We start from the raw sequence: 17,308 nt of genomic DNA on the forward strand, positions 1-17,308 counted from the left end.
GGATGCAGAAATTGTTGGAATAATGTGATTCATGTGTCATCATTCATATTAGGATTTATAGAACAATGTAATATTTAATGTGTACATTAAGCTCAGTTTGGTTTACTAAGTTTATAGTACTCATGAAATATTATTTGGTATCGCAATAATCTCTTGTGAGCCCACACAAAAAGGAACATTTTATATGCAAATACCTGTAGTGAGATTTACTTTTGATTCTTAGGTGGCAAAAATTGGTGTGCAATTAAAGTTTAACAAAACTTTGACAAGATGAAGGGTCCAAAATACATTTAACCAAAACCAAGCACCTCATTGGAAGTCATAATTTGCATTTAGAGACTTATTTTTGCAAAAGGAGGATCTATTAAATACTATGTAATTATTCAGTTGGCCGGCCCAAACGTAAGCACGTGGATTGTTGTGTAAATACGCTTCATAACAAGATCATCTACTCTTGTTGATACTAGTTTATGTCATGAAAACCTCGCACACTGTAGTCCTCACAAGTAGAGAATGACTGGCAGACAGCAGTGGAGAATGGGAAGACTGCCAGAAAAGAGAGCAGACAAGACTTTAATTGAAGCGATTTCATCAGGTGTAGAAAGAGAACGTCTGTACAACCATTAGGGGAGAACAATAATGGCACTTGAAAGACTCAAAGTGAGCCATGACACGTGGTGGTTCCTCAGGGTCTATGGAAATATGTCAAAGCCTTTGCTGTTGTTGTACAGTGGACACAATTAATGCAGAAAAGCCGTATGGGTAAGTTTCAGAATATAGTCCGTGCTGGAAGACAATATTTGTGATTAAAATTTAGAGAGGAAGAATTTAAAAGGGATGAATATGCTTGTCACATGACTAATAAAAATTAATGCATCAATGCGGAAACATGTTATCTTATTGAAGGATTATTAGTTGAGGTTAAGTCTATTGTAGCTTTTGCTCCATCAGCTAAGATCAATTGACCACACCTTTCATCCACAAATGTACAATTTTTTTTCTCCCACTTTTTTTTTTCCATTTATTTATTACAATTTTTCAACTTTATCCATCACTTTCCATGAGCTGGAGACGCTTTACCCCTCGTTAAAATAAGTCCAGTAAGTGACTATTGTGAAGATCCTGTAGGAGTCGTCAGAGTTGAGTCAAGGAAGGAGGCAAGAACAGAGGAAAAGGGAAAGGACAGGTTTGAAAGAGGGAAGGAGGGAGGAACTGGTGGCTGCCCCTCCCTCGGGGGCTGCTTCTGCATGAGGAGAATATAAACTATGTGAAATGATTATTATTCTGATGTTCATTCGCTCCTCTTTTTTTGCCATCTTCTCTACTCCACATCCCCAGCGTCGTCACCGTCTCCATCCATTAGCAAAGCAGCGTATTTACTGGCTGAGCTGAACTTCTGCAAAAGACAAGCAATGAGGCATTTTTCAGCATGTTGCATTTGTCCAAATTATTCAGGTTCATTATTGTATTGCCTGCTTGTGGTAGTGGTCTGGACTAAAATGTGGAGGAAGAGGAGTAGCCCAAGAGCTTTGTGAATAGCCTTAAGTAACTATGACACCTGCCAGGGTACGATCCCCAGTGACAGACTTACAGGGGCTGGGTTTTCGTTGTATTTCTTTGGCTCGGGTGGTGGTCTGGCGTCTCGGTCTCTTCTGTTATCCTTTCTATAGTCAGAATGAACCCGTAGGTTAACATTCATCAGCAGGACTCACAAAACTTGCCAAGAACACTCAATTATGAAAAAGCTTTAACACTACAGGAGCACTGTGAACTATCCACTCGGATCACCTACACTCTGCAATCAGAGATGGTCACCAATGGACAGCCTTTTTCTTAACTCATGCGACTGTATGCTGATACTGTTGTAGCACTCCAACTACAAACTGGGCATTGTGAGCTTTCTTATTGGCACAAACCTGAGAAAGTCCACAACTTTCAAAAGAAACGGATGCATCGGCAGTCGTGTGGTTAAATGTGGGTCATTCTTTGCAGATGCCCTCATGCTAGCTCCCTGTCTTTGTTTTGTTAACAACTTAAAGAGTTGCTAAGCTGTAAGTGGCTGACCTGTCTGCTTCCTTTCTTCGGTCTCTGTTGGGACCCTCTCCTCGCCCTCGCCCTGCTCCAGGCCCCGCGGGCCCACCTTGGGTCCGTGGGGGCCCCCGGTCCCGGTGTGCACCATCAGCCTTGTTCTCATCTTAAAGGAGAAGCCAGACAGTTGAGACAAGGGGTAGGACTGTAAACTGCTGACTACACTTAGAACATGCTACAGCAACAAATGCCATCCGTGGCCGTGACTGATGGAGGAGCAATGAGAAACAGATCAGAAAATTAACAGTCGGACAGGCAGGTCCGGTGAATCCCATTTCTCCCTCCATACAGCTTTGCCTTTAAAGTCATTTTGTTTTGTTTACAGTGTCCCCCTTGCTATTTGCAAGGTAGTGGGACCAAGCCAAGAAATTCATGGTATCGTGGCAGCAAGATTGGGTCAAACCACTACTTTGGGCTCAAAGGAGACCCGAAACCTTCTTTAAAATACTTGGCAACAAGATGCCACCATAGCAAAACGTTTACTGCTTTGATCCAGGCCCAAACCCAGCCAGATATGAGTTTCTTAGCAAATGACATTCTGTGTGGTGGTGGAGAGGGGTGGAGGGAGGTGATTAGGTGAAACCACAAAAATGTCATAATTTTTTTTGTAAATATTTTATAAATTTTTATAAATATGTTGTCTGAAAATAAGCCAGGTTCCCAAAAAGTCCGGACACTTATAAATGATAAAAAGAAAAAGAATGCAATGATGAGGAAGTGCCAAATTGTAATATTTTATTCGGAATAGAAAGAAAATGACTATGACAGGTTAAACCTCTAAACTGAAAAACTGTAATGGAAAAATGTTGATTTTAAAGTCCATGGAGTAAAGAAATCTTTATAAAAATAAAACAAAAATTGTTGCCAAATCCATGCATTCAGTTTGTATCAATTTGTAGTGTCCCAACTTTTTGGGAATCTAGTTCATACATTCTTTTTTCCTTGCAACTTTCCAATTAGAATCATCAGCCATAATGATTTTTGCATATTTGAAAATGATCTCAATTTTAAATACCACTACTGTCGTTCAAAAACAAAATAGAGTGATCGACTGTTTTGCTGATGGCAACACTCATATTTGAGGAGTGACTTAGACAGGACTCAAGTTTGCTGAAATCCCAAACCGTGTCCCCACGTGAGCCTTACCCTTTTCAGATCCTCGTTCATCTGCTGAATTTGATGCACTAAAAAGAAAAAAAGGAAAGAAAAATCTAGCATTACATACAATTTGTACTTGATAGAAATCAAAACCATACCCTCACCTGAACTTGGGAGGAGCCGAACCATCAGGAGAGACTGGGGCACGCCCTTCGGGTTCAGCAGAGCTGACGGTGGCTGCACTTCTCTTGGCCCAAGCATTCTCCTTGGGGGGAGGTGCAGGCATCACCTTCAGCGGCTCCTTGGCAGGGGGAGGCTGCGAGGAGGATGCAGGGGGAGAGGACTCGTCTTCTCTCCCACTGAAAACCTCATTCTCCCCAGAACGCTCAGAGTCTCGACACTGTGACCCTGGCAGACGAAACAATGGGAAGCTTAAATTGCCTTGTTCGTTCTGGGTTCTTGTATCTGAATCAATATTCATAACTAGTGTGGTACACACTAAACATTAAAACAAACCACATTTAACTAAATCAATGTGTGCGAAAAGGACAATCTCACCTCTTCCAGAACCACTTCCTTGCTGGGAGGACTCACTTCCTGTACGAGATCTCTCAGTGCGACTTTCCTCACTTCGCCAGCTTGGGTCACTGCATGTAACACATTTAGCCAAATGTCTAAAAACAATGTCACCTTGATCTCAAAAAGCCTATTTGCTTCAATTTCAGCACGCCATTACTACAACTGCTTTCAAAGAGGGCAAACCACGCACTTGTCTCGTATCTTTCTGTCAGGGCCCCCCCGGCTCTTGTCCTCTTCCAGCTGCCTCTGCAGCCTCTCTTCCTGTTTTTTCAGCCTCTCTTCTACCTCGCGTTCCCTGGCTGCTGTGTCAACAGGCTTGGCAGCACCAAAGATGGAGGCGGCTCTGCTGCCGGAAGTCGGTGCGGCAGCTGGAGAAGTTCCTCCACCGGTGCCACTGCTCGCCTCCTCGTCCTTGGGCACGCTGCGAGGCTTTAAATTCAACTTGGGCCTCTGCTGGGGAGCTGCCCAGTGGAACAAAAAGGTTCATATGAAGTGCAATCCCTGAAATCCTAACAACTAACAAATGATCAGAGCCTCACTCACCACCTTTGTCGTCACGCCCCTCATCCCGTTTTTCGTATCGGTCATCATTGTAACGATCCCTGTCTCCGTAACGATCGTTGCTACCTCGGCCATCGTCGTAATCACGACGGAAGCTGCTGCCAAAGGCACGACGGCCTCCTCCACCACCACGAGAGTCGTAACCTAAAAAGCAACGAGTAAAAGAGGAATCACTTGTGGGCATCATTTGAGGAACTGTCATTCTTACATCTTTTGCACGACTAGAATTCTAATAGTGCTCAATGGCTCTCTTTAATCACCTATGTATTATGCCTTAAATAGACTTGTTGGTAGTTACAAGTGGCTTTAACTACCATAGGATAATTTTAAGCATTTCTAACATGCTTTGTGAAATGAATGTTAGAATTTTTTGTATAATCACAAGTACAACTTGAAGTGCAAAATGCAGATTTATGGCCGTGTGCAAAACAACGAGATCTACCCAGGACGAGGACTCACCTCCTCGATCGTAATCTCGACGATCTCGGTCATCGTAGCGATCTCGGTAGCGGTCTCTTCCGCCGTCGTAATCCCGCCGTGGACCATCTCGGAAACGATCCGACTCATAGCGATCTCGGGATCCTGGAAGAAATTATTTATGCCTCAACTTATTTAGCCAAAACATTTGCTTGTTTCATTTGTTTTGCCATTTTAACTTCTTCACTATTGAAATCTACAGTTTAGATGGGGGTGTGTGTTGTACAATGGTAGTGCCTTTTATCTACTACACATATTTGGCTCAAGTTTTTTTCCGCTTCTCCTGGGGAAATGGTAGTGTATAGTATGGGGCAGAAATGTGTTTGTGGCTGCATTAAACTACTGTAGTAGTAGTAGCAGCGCAAACATAAACACCTCTTGCCCGTTTGCATTCCTGAGAAATAAAGATAAATGTCGAAAAAAGCTGCCACTGAAAAGAATTCTACAGTCAACCTTTAACTTGACTTACTTTCTCCAAAGGCATCATCCCTCTTGGGAGGTCCTTCGTCAACCTCTCCACTGGGCCGAGCCCTCCAGTCACTGTCTGTCTTGTCAGGGCCCATATCTGCCATTCTCCCACCGCGGTCTCTGCGCCCCATCATTCCACTGTCTCGCTCTGAAGTAGAAAGACACCAGTAGCGTAAATATGAATAAAACTACTATCCACTTTCCTCCCCACTGTCTGAAACGGCACGTGCATATTAATAATGATGTGCACCATGTGTGGTGAGTGACAGGTTCAGTGTTCCCCTGTGTTTTAAAGGGAACTGCTAACAATGGTACTTTTGTTAACAAGTCAGTTTACTGGTGGTGGAACCCATGTATAGTTACTGCTTGGATTGCAGATCATCACAGCCACCAGTTGCAAGTCTAGTGCAATAACTGCGGACTGTTAGACAGTTGATGGATTTTTTTTTATTTTTAATGTCAAGTGGAATTACAATATATTGTAGGTTTTAGTATTTTAACCACTGAGGGTTGTTTTTTTCATGACTCAAGGAAAGAAAGCCATTCATGTGTATTTATTTGACTTTGCCACTATTTACTGAAATATTGTTTTAACAAAATGACTTGTTAGTTGGTTTTGACTTAAGAAAATTTGGTCTCCCTTTGCAAGGAAAATTCCAGGATATTTATTGTACATCGATATTAAGCCTAAATACTGTATAGCACGAGATGACTTTTGATCCATATCACAAGCACTAGTTAGTCAGCTACACGAAGGCTTTTTGATTAAAGGGGGTAATTGATCATTAAAAAAAATCAAAAGCAACAAGTGCATTGCATTCTTTTTCCTATAAGAATACATTGCAATACATTTTTAGCAGTATCACCTTGCACTTGTAAAAAGCTTGGAAAAAACCTTTTACCTTTATCATTCGACTGGCCTGCTATATCCACACGGATCCTTCGGTTTCCCAGGTTCTATTGGTATGAACAGATTGGCAGAAACAAATTTAAAAATAACATGAACAATAAGTGACATGTGCTGCAGAATTAAAGCAAGAGAACTTGACTAAAAACTCAATTACATTGTGCATTGCCTCACCTCCTCATGGAGACTTAATGCACTCAGGAGAGACTCGACATCATCAAACTCAGCATAGCCGAAGCCCTTCAACATCTCATGGTTGGTGGGTTCACGAGGCAGACGCACTGCACTGATCTGAAAACAAAAATAACAGACTTAAACATTAAAAAATTGGTTCAGCATCAGAAAAACCGAAACTGGCAGTTCTGACCAATATTACGTGCAAATATTTAAAAACAGCAAGCATATCGACAGTTAATACGTACTGCCAGGCCGCGAAAGAAGTCTTTGATTGACTCTTCAGTGACATCATAGGGGAGATTGCCGAGAAAGGCAGTATATGGCGGGCTGCGTGGCAGTCGAGAGCGGTCAATATTGGGCTCACGCGCCGAACGGGGTGCAGTGGGCAGGTTGGACCGATCAATGGACGAGCCTCGGAAGGAATCCTCATCTGCGTGCCATGATAGTGATACTGAAAAGTTTATAATAGGAAAGTTAAATTAGACTATTGTCAATATTTTAAAAAATATATAAATACATTGCATCGCTTGTACATAAATTATTTCATGTTAAAAGAATGCAAATTCAAATGTATTCATCTGATATTGAACAATTGAGGAGAGTTCGATTATTTTGTTTCATTGTTTCTCTTGAACAGTCTTACAATTGTGATGCAGAAAACAGAAAATAACATCTATTTGAGTGCGAGGCTCACCATCCCCGTCCAAGTCGTCCGTTTCATCAGCCCAGCTCGAGGTTTTGACAGGGTAGCTAGGTGCCGGGGCACTGGCTCCGCTTTCGACCGCCAAGAAGTCAGTCAGAGTCAGGGTCTTCCCCTTCTTATTCTTCTTCTTAGCTAAAGGAAAAATAAACAGTTTGCACACTGACGTGGGATGCTATGACAAGAACGAAAACCTCACTTGAAAACTTTAATCTTGTTTACATTTGAGTACAACTGCGTGAAGTTATATAAAGCTTGTTCTGGTATGATTAACAGTTTCCCAAGTTCTCTATGTATTCAGATATTGGTAAAAACGAATAAACTAATATACATTTTATTAGTTAATTTTGCTACAGTGAAAATGTATTACCTATTGCAATAAATACCATTTCATAAAAACTTCCAAAACAATATTCCCCATGAAATCACAAAAGTAAACAGAGTGCTCATTGACCCGGATGAGAGTAAAAAAAGAAAAACCTTTACAAAATTATTATTACTAATTGAAGGCTTTGTGAATTCCAACATTATTTGCATTCAAGTGTTAACGAACTAATTACTATCGCTCTTCTGTTTACATTTGTTTCCACTTCATGTGGAAATCATTCTTTTGAAATCAACCATGTGCAAAAACATGACTTGTAGTGGTTGGTACGAAAGCGGATGTGTGATCGCTTTGTTGCTCATTTTTTTATGAATCGGCGAGACAAGATCCGCGTGGCATTCAAAGAGATGTATCCAAAAGCACTCCATTCATAAGGCTGACTACTCTTAGGACTCTACCGCAGCTTAGTCAGCACAACGCGCACTGACGGGAGTCTATCGCCGATGACTTGGCTGGCTTTTACGGCCTAGTACAAGTCGCAGCACCACGGTTCTCGTACGCAGTCGTCGCAGGAACTTGGAGCGGAAAGATCGCGGGCCGCTCGACGATGAAAGGCCGCCACGGTTGTGTTTAGGACGCGAGGTAGAGCGCCGCGATCGAGCGGGTTTATTCCCGCACGGACGGCGAGGATGGCGGACGTACACGTGGGGAAGGTCCTCGGATTGCCCGGTCTGAACGGCCCAACCCCTCCTCCATTAAACGCGCTTGCGCCCGTTGCTGCCTAGTGTGCTCCGAGCTTTTAGCTAGCAGTTTGCTAACACGTCACATAGCGAGAAATGCTACGTATTAGCACCCGATCTGAGGCGTACCGACAAGAAGACCAGACAAATCCGACTTGTTGCTCCATAAAATGGAAGTGACATGTGGTTAAAATGTTCTGACGGAGCGAGTCGTTGCTCCTTGCGGTTACCCTCCGTCAACGGTTTCGCATGGGCCAGCATAAAAAATAGCAATCGACCGACGATCGGCACCGGATAACGACGAGGAAATGAGCGGAGATGTTCTTATAACGAGCAAAGCCAAAGTGTTCGGTACTATTCGGGGTTAAAACGAGCTGAATTCTATTCCAAGCGACCCTATCGGTTCACCCACATAAACCTCACCTGACGCCGCCATGTTGGAGAGCGAGTTCGCGGTAGTTCCCGGATGGAAGCGTCAGCGGGTTATTCTCGGGAGCGCGCATTCGGGTTCACGTGCTCTGCCACACTCCCACGCACTATTCAAAATTCTCTTCCTCCCTTGGATGAGCGAGCCGCCATTCACACATGCCATATTTATTTTTTATTTTTTTAGACAAGGGGAAGGTCCGTTTATATCTTTTCCAATGTAATAATCCCCTTTCTAATATCACAAGGTAACTGCAGGCGTAGTAATAAAGAATTGTCACTGATCAAACAGATTATGGATTTCATAGATAGTTCAAGTTTACAATAACCAGTGATTTTAGCACCCTATAGTAGCGGTGATAAACTGGAGTAGAGTAGGCCTAATTACCAGGAAAACTAATTACGACAACTACAACTTCACTATTCTACTACTTCCCTCTTTTTCCATTATTTTAATAATGTATAGAACAAAAAAGCGGATGTCTCGTCCAAAATTCAAAATTCATTTCCATTTGAAAACTGAGAGCCAAAAAAATTGATCATAATGGAGTCAAAAATAAAATCAAAAGTGATGCAATTGAATTGATCTTATTGTCATCATACAGGTATAATGAGATCTAAAGCTTTCACTATGTAGTGCACAAATAACAACATCACACAGACAAATAAATACTCAGTAAATAAGAACTAAAGAAAATCCCCACGAGAGTTCCAGTGTTATCATGTGCACATGGAATTGTGCCCCTGTAGGTGGCCTGTGAACTACAATTTCATACACATTTCTCTGACACAGCGAGATTTTTTGTGATTGGCTGTCCTTAAATTTGAGGGCGGAGTCAGTTCAGGTAATCGTTAGTGCAGGCCTGCGTCCACCAGAAAAACAAACAGTCCAAGTCGATGGTCATGCAAAAGTGAAAGCTAAGAGGTTAAATTATTATAAAAGATATTTTATATTTAGCGAATTGGCACTTATTAATCATGCTTTGATGAAATACCAGTACTAGTTCGTTATTTAAGATTACTCCGATTTCTTTCCTCAAGAGCTACTTAACTATATGCAGCGTATTCCAATAAATTGATTGTTAGTGCGATCAGTGGACATGAAGATGTACAAAGTAAGAGTTTTAAGTATGATAAAGTCGTTTTTCTTTAGGGTATTGGCACTTAATCATGCTTAGAAATAACTAGTTCGTAATTTTACCAATGAATCTTAATCAGACAAGATTATTCGATTTTCTCACAATAGAGTTACTAGCTACTAGTAAACCCCACCCTGCCAATTCCAATCAAGCTTTAATTCTGCGCCTAATGTGATGTTAGTAGATTGAAAATGCGGCCGCCGAGCATGCTAATACTGGCTAATGCTAAAAGCATGAAACGTGTTTAAGGCGCTTGTCTATGACATCATTTCTTTCCGCTCGCGCGAGGGAGACCGGGAATAGAGGAAATGACGTAATGTATATGCGCCTTAAACATGCTTAATGCTTTTATTATTAGCATCACCTGTGTATATCAGATAATGTTGATTGGAATAGACTGGATGCGCCCACGACTTAACTGGTTGCTATCCCAGATAAACACGTTCCTTGAGATATTATTAGAAATTTAAATTGTTGACAGTATAGGAAATTATACCGAAAAAGTACAACGTTTAAAGCAGAAATGACTGAGTGCTACATCTTTGTCACCTAAGTATCACCGAGTTTTATAGAGTAGAAAATAAACGTTTTTTCTTATTCGTCTGTTAAATCACTGATGAACAACCACTAACGTTTTTGTTTTAAATAATATTTTACTTTCACACTCGCATTTTTTTCCAACTAGTTTCCCACACGTTTCCTGTAGTTACCTGTAACATTACAACTAAATTGAGAGAACGTGCTTGTTTCTCGTCTTTGAAATGTGTGGTATGTATTTGTTACTTCAATATTTGTATATAAGTATGCGTAGCTACATCTATTTTATTTTAGAACTATTAATAGAAAACTGACGGAAATCGATCCAAACAATGAAACATGCCTTTTTTAGTTATTGCAACAACCGAAGGGGAAAATAAAACAAAAACAAGGTGCTTGTTTCCCTCTTCTGCAGATGTCCACTGAGGAAAGTAATGGGGAAATCTCAAGTTCAACTCAGATGCCCCCATTTGATGGAGTTACAAAGGTAAATTAAATCCCTCATTTATATTGAATTTAACTCATCTCATTTTCTGAACCGCTTTATCCTCATTAGGGTCGTGGGGGGTGCTGGAGCCAATCCCCGCTGTCTCCGGGCCAGAGGCGGGGGACACCCTGAATCGGTGGCCAGCCGATGATATTTTGCCTCCAGTGTCAAAAGCATGAGCTTGTTTCTGCAACCATTGACACTTTGGACAATTGTAAAGCATGTTTGTGGCCTGTATCGTCAATGAAATGGATTGGTGATAAGGTGTAGTATGTTGTTAATTCTTACAATTATATTTATATGTATTTAGTGCATAGAATTGAAGAGTTCGAGTATGAACAATACATTATGAAAACAATGCTAGATATTTCTTCAGGTTAAGATTATTTGTAAAATCATCAACTAATGTCAAAAAGACCTGTTATTCATCAATTTTCTGAATAGCTTAATCCTCACAAGGGTCGCCTGGGGTGATGGAGCCTATCCCAGCTGACATCGGGCGCGAGCTTGTTTTTCGCTGTACAATAAGGGACAGATATCCTGTTTTAACAGTGTTGTGCCAAAGCACCCCCGATAAGAATCGAAAATCGATAATTGAAAAAAAAAAATCACACCAAATTCGACACATTTGTAAGATCCCGTCATAAGTGTTAATCCGGAGTTTCAACGTCATGGGTCTCTTGACAGCAAAGAAAACCAATAAAAAATAAAAACCAATACGCTCCGATTGCGACTAAACCGTCTCCTGGATTTCAACAAAAATTGGCAGGGTTTTGAATCTGGCCATACAGAAAGTCCATGCCAAGTATTATAGTTTTTTTTGACAGAGCCACAATTCGACAATCAATAACACTTCAAACCGGTATTTCTCAAACGCTGTTTTCAGAAAAAAAGAAGGTCAGTGTGCAGTGAAGCGGAAGCACCAATTGGGGCAAAACTTGGCAGCGTCTTTTACCCCACGCTCAAACTATTCATTGGCATACCATGCATACGGCACTTTATCTGCTTGTGCTTCATATTTTGTTTCTAATACATGAGAAACTGTGTAAATCCTTCCACACATTTGAAACAGAATATGAACTATTAACAACAGTTATACAACACGAAGCACTTCATTTTGTTTTTAGTAAAGTTTATCTGGTAAATTGTTTTACAGTTTGTTTAGGATTCTGGCATAGATTCTGCTTCGAACAGAGGGTGTCCACCATGTCGTGAAGGTGAATATACACATCCATATTTTGAGTTTTTAAACAGTTTCATGTATAACTTATTGGATTCTTTTTATTTTTTTTATTGTACTATTTTAGGATGAAGATACTACCGACACATCTGTGGACAAAACGCTGCCAGAGAGCGAAAGTGTTCCACAATTTCTAATTGTATTAGTGGGGATACATCTGATGACAAATACATACCAGATTCAGAGTCAGAAGAAGAAAGTTCTGATTTGCACCTCTCCAGTAAGCCAAAAGATTTAATAGCTGTACATTTGGATAGTCATTAACACCTAAAGAGGGAACAAATAATGAACCAGGAAAAACAATCCAAATCCTGCCCTGCACATCAAAAGTTCTCAATACTAGTAAAACAAACGACTCAACAAAGAATTACCCAGAAGATGCACCTAATCTTCCCAATAAAGAAAGTTTCTCAATGAGCAAAAAGAAGTACAGTAATCCCTCGCATATCGCGGCTTCAACTATCACGGTTTCACTACGTCGTGTTTATTTTTCTGGGGGAATTTTTGTTTGTAAGTTCGCAAAAAAGTGAAAATCCAAGCGGAAGCCACTCCCCTGTCCTCCGCTTGCTACTAGATCTCAGCACTGAAGTAAAAGAACAAATAAATATATATTTTTTTACAAGTTGATAAAAATGTAAAAATCCACGCTGAAATTTGCAAGTGGAAGCCACTCCTGTCCTCCGCTTGCTACTAGGACTCAGAACTGGAGTAATTTTTTTTTTTTTACCCTCTACTTTGCGGTTTTTCGTTTGTCATGGCCATGTCTGTCTAAATTAACCGCAATGATCGAGGGATTACTGTATATGTATGTATGTATGTGAATGCATGTATGTGTATGTGAATGCACATGTATGTATATGTTTATGTTCATATGTATGTATGTGTATGTATGTGTATGTATGTGTATTTATGAATTTATATTTGTTTGTATGTGTGTATGTATACATGTATATGTACTCGTATGTATACATGTGTGCGTACGCGAATGTATACATGTGTGCGTACGCGAATGTATACATGTGTGCGTACGCGAATGTATACATGTGTGCGTACGCGAATGTATACATGTGTGCGTACGCGAATGTATACATGTGTGCGTACGCAATGTATACATGTGTGCGTACGCGAATGTATACATGTGTGCGTACGCGAATGTATACATGTGTGCGTACGCGAATGTATACATGTGTGCGTACGCGAATGTATACATGTGTGCGTACGCGAATGTATACATGTGTGCGTACGCGAATGTATACATGTGTGCGTACGCGAATGTATACATGTGTGCGTACGCGAATGTATACATGTGTGCGTACGCGAATGTATACATGTTTGCGTACGCGAATGTATACATGTGTGCGTACGCGAATGTATACGTGTGCGTACGCAAATGTATACATGTGTGCGTACGCGAATGTATACATGTGTGCGTACGCGAATGTATACGTGTGCGTACGTGAATGTATGCGTGCGCTCCGCGTGCGTGTTCGAGCGCGTATGTATACATGTATACATATCTATAAACATATAAATCAGCTGGGATAGGCTCCAGCACCCTCCATGACATTAGTAAGGATAAAGTGGTTCAGAAGATGAATGAATGAACTCTACTATAGTTCATTCATTCAAAGAGAGATGTAATAGTTACTATAGCGTCCCTCTTTGAGTTTATTTATGCATTAGAGTTTCATTGTAGTATACACACTGTTTTATAGCAACAAGACCACAAAAATCACGACTATTCTACGTCATCTTCAAAACATGGCCATTGAGTTGGGAGGACAAACCACCTCGTGGAGTGAGGTAAGCAAGCCACCATCTTTTCAATATGGCGGGACAATATGGGCGTGGTTACGCCTAAAAATGTTTACTATACTACATGGTCTTTTTTTAAGAAGAAAAAAGCCTTAATAAATATGGTCCTTTTTTTAAAAGAAAAATAGCCTTAGTATACATGGTCTCTTGAAAAATGGGAGACATGGTCTTTTATTTTTTTAAAAAGCCTTAAAAGACATTGTCCTTTAAAAAATAAATAAAAACAGCTTACCATTCATGAACATCTTTAAGGAAAAAAAGCCTTAGTATATATAGTCTTTTTTTAAGAAAAAAAAAAAAGATTCTTTAATATACATGGCCCATTTAAAGAAAAAAACCCTTAGTGTACATGATCTTTTTAAAGAAAAAAAGGCCTTAGTATACATGGTCTTTTTATGAAAAACACCTTACTATGCATGGTCTCTTTTTAAGAAACAAAACCGTCATTGCACATGATCTTTTTAAGGAAAAATAAACTTAGTATACATGGTCTTTTATTTTTAAAAAGTCTTAAAATACATTTTCCTTTTTAAAGCAAAACTGTTTGAGTTTAAAGGTGCATTAGAGTTTAATTGTAGTATACACTGTTTTATAGCATCAAGACCACAAAAACCACGACTGTTCTACGTCATCTTCAAAACATGGACATTGAGTTAGGAGGACAAACCACCCCGTGGAGCGCGGTAAGTAAGCCACCATCTTTTCCACATTCAATATGGCGAAGAAATATGGGCGTGGTTACGCCTATTGACGACGCAGGTGCGTAAATCACGCACATGCGCAGAATCTCGCCCTTTGGGAACAGTCTTTTCATGCTGTTGGACTACGAGGACGACGAGGTAAGGCGTCGTGCGGCAAATTACTGGCCTAAGTGCATTTTTTATCACGCTACTGGGAGATTTTTTTGGAATCAATTGAGCCTAAAACGCCAACAAATCTGTTAGTTTAATGCCAGGGTGAACACTGTCGATTTAAGCTTGGGGCCCCCCTGTTGTGTGACGCATGTGGCTAGTTAGCATTAGCGTCACCACGACGCTCCCCATTTGATTTAAAAAGTTTGTTGCCCGTATTCTCTCCATTATTGAGTCGTGTCTTTTTAATTTGATTCAAACAAAGCTGAGACATCAACGCACAGTTTGTTGAACTGAATTTTTGAGTAACCATTTACCCATTAGCGTCACCACGACGCTCCCCATTTGATTTAAAAAGTATGTTGCCTGTATTCTCTCACACGACTCAATAATGGAGAGAATACAGGCAACATACTTTTTAAATCAAATGGGGAGCGTCGTGGTGACGCTAATGGGTAAATGGTTACTCAAAAATTCAGTTCAACAAACTGTGCGTTGATGTCTCAGCTTTGTTTGAATAAATTAAAAAGACACGACTCAATAATGGAGAAAATACGGGCGATATACTTTTTAAATCAAATGGGGAGCGTCGTGGTGACGCTAATGGGTAAATGGTTACTCAAAAAATGTCATCCAGAGGCTCGACTTAGTTCCTGATGTGTTGTTGTAATAATAGTTTTCACTGCGAGTGCGAAACACCTGTTTCCAATTTGTTATTCTGTTTTCACCCCAAAAAATCATTGATACAAAATAGTTAAACCAACTTACTCCTAGTTGTTAAACTCAGTCTGTATATTTAATCACGTTGTCTGCAAATAGCAAAATAACTCTGAGCACTTGCTAACTTATTTTCATTCATTCTTTATCTTGATCGTTTATTAAATTTCTTGTAAGATTTCCCTTTCCTGTAGTAATTGTTTTGCAAGTCCCAAATAGCTTGGTTAAATGAAGTTTTCCCTATTTAGCATGAAGATGCCTGCCCAGAACACTCACAGCCTTGAGGTTACAGGAGAGCAGACTGGGCCACATCAAGGTAAAATTAGTTCCCAAAAAGAAACCACTTAAGCCTTTCCTTTGAGTCTCCGGTCTCTATATATGATAACTTTTGCTTTTTTTGAACACAGGCCTGCCTCCAAGTGATCTTCCTTGCTTGACGATGTGGCATCTCTAAATTCTGCACTTTGGAGAAAATGCTGGCAGGCTTCTGAGAGGTAAATGTATTTGTTTATTGTAGAGTATTCATCCAAATTTAAAGCTTAATCACATCTATTTTATTTCCATGGTGAGATTTCACTGATTAAAGTTGCAATTTACCCCCCTCTTATAGGTAGAGTTCTTTGGCTCATGGTGGCCAGACCCCTAAGGTAAGGAGGATCTTTATTTTCTTCAAGATTTAAGCCAACAAATAAAGGAGATTTGAGCAGCAATTGTCTTTTTTAAAACACTTGGTGAAAAAAGACCTAAAAGCCTTTCATGGGTCTTTTTTTTTATTTGTATTTCCTAAGTGTTTTTTAGAAAATAATTCTAAGTGTTAATGGTGTTTTTCTATGAATTTTTTGACTAAGTGTTTAACAATTTTATTCTAGACATTTTTAAAATATTTCCAGTGTAAAAATCATTCAAGTTGTATTCTTTTCTAAGTGCATACTATCAGATTTTTACGATGTTTGCAGGTGGAGAAAAGACAATCAACACTTGGATGTGATGCAAATGTTTTCCTGTTAATAAAACTTTGAATTGTCATGGTTGTACTATTCTTCATTTACCCAGCAAAAGAATATAAGCATGTTTTCATTTCAAGCATCTTTATTTTCCACAACAATTAGGGCTTCAAAATAGGTCATGTAGCAGTTCAAATCTGGCAGGAAAAAAAACAAATTAGGTAGATATTTTCTGTCATAATCAAAAGGGATATTTACCTGAAAGGTCCTTCCAATAATGCTACTAAAGTGCCATCTCTCCTTTCCTCAGTCAGCACGCCTTCATCCTGCAGCAAATGGCATGTTACATTAAACCCACATTAGGATAAAGAAATGGTTACAAGACACCCCTTTGACCACTGCAGAGGCAGAGACTCAAAAATAAGAGTCTTAACAGATCTCCAATTCCAGTCCTCAAGGGCCCCTATCCAGTATATTTTCCATGTATTCCAACACACCAAAATCAAATGATCGTGATTAACCTCCTGGACAGCTTACTGATGAGTTGATCATTTGATTCAGATGTGGTGGGAGATATGGAAAACATACTGGACAGGAGCCCTTGAGGAATGGAATTGGAGATCTGTTAAGACTTATTTGAGACTCTCTACCTCTGCAGTGGTCAAAGGGGTAGGTCTTGTAACCATTTTTTATCCTAATGTGGGTTTAACGAAACTTGCCATTTGCTGCAGGATGAAGGCGTGCTGACTGAGGAAAGGAGAGATGGCACTTTAGTAGCATTATTGGAAGGACCTTCCAGGTAAATGTCCCTTTTGATGACAAAAAATATCTAACCAATTGGTTTTTGTTGAGTTGGAAACCGCTGCTCTACAACAACAAGTACCAGTGGGGGGATGTTGGTGTCAAAGACTGCCACCCTCCGATGTCACCCTTTTCTTTAGCGTTGATTTGGTAAACTTGGGTGGACCCTGAAGAGAAGCAAGATACAAAAGGAGTAGGTTTAGTAAGCATGAGATGAAAATAAGAAATAAA

General features: G+C 40.1%; 1 protein-coding gene and 1 long non-coding RNA gene across 3 annotated transcripts; one reads left to right on the top strand and one right to left on the bottom strand.

Annotated features, from left to right (window-relative positions):
* Positions 1–989: 989 nt before the first annotated feature.
* Positions 990–8,694, bottom strand: eif4ba (eukaryotic translation initiation factor 4Ba). Of its 2 annotated transcripts, XM_077603460.1 has the most exons (15): positions 8,544–8,694; positions 7,050–7,190; positions 6,601–6,806; positions 6,353–6,469; positions 6,174–6,228; positions 5,273–5,419; positions 4,786–4,908; positions 4,309–4,470; positions 3,956–4,226; positions 3,745–3,833; positions 3,351–3,594; positions 3,235–3,272; positions 2,065–2,194; positions 1,592–1,664; positions 990–1,396 (listed from the first exon to the last, which is right to left on the bottom strand). In XM_077603460.1, exons 1-15 carry the CDS (start codon positions 8,554–8,556, stop codon positions 1,322–1,324), a joined length of 1,884 nt encoding a protein of 627 aa, XP_077459586.1. In that variant the 5' UTR covers positions 8,557–8,694; the 3' UTR covers positions 990–1,321. The 2 variants fall into 2 exon arrangements, with proteins under 2 accessions (XP_077459586.1, XP_077459587.1); XM_077603461.1 differs by lacking the exons at positions 1,592–1,664; positions 2,065–2,194.
* A 1,265-nt stretch (positions 8,695–9,959) lies between these two features.
* LOC144076295 (uncharacterized) lies at positions 9,960–15,912 on the top strand. The gene is made up of 9 exons (XR_013300785.1): positions 9,960–10,106; positions 10,638–10,709; positions 10,779–10,973; positions 11,866–11,926; positions 12,017–12,169; positions 13,665–13,752; positions 14,360–14,447; positions 15,581–15,648; positions 15,740–15,912. It is a non-coding gene; the product is annotated as an uncharacterized LOC144076295 (long non-coding RNA).
* Positions 15,913–17,308: the final 1,396 nt, after the last annotated feature.

The sequence above is a fragment of the Stigmatopora argus genome, chromosome 6 (genome assembly GCF_051989625.1).
Source record: "Stigmatopora argus isolate UIUO_Sarg chromosome 6, RoL_Sarg_1.0, whole genome shotgun sequence".
Taxonomy (NCBI): domain Eukaryota; kingdom Metazoa; phylum Chordata; class Actinopteri; order Syngnathiformes; family Syngnathidae; genus Stigmatopora; species Stigmatopora argus.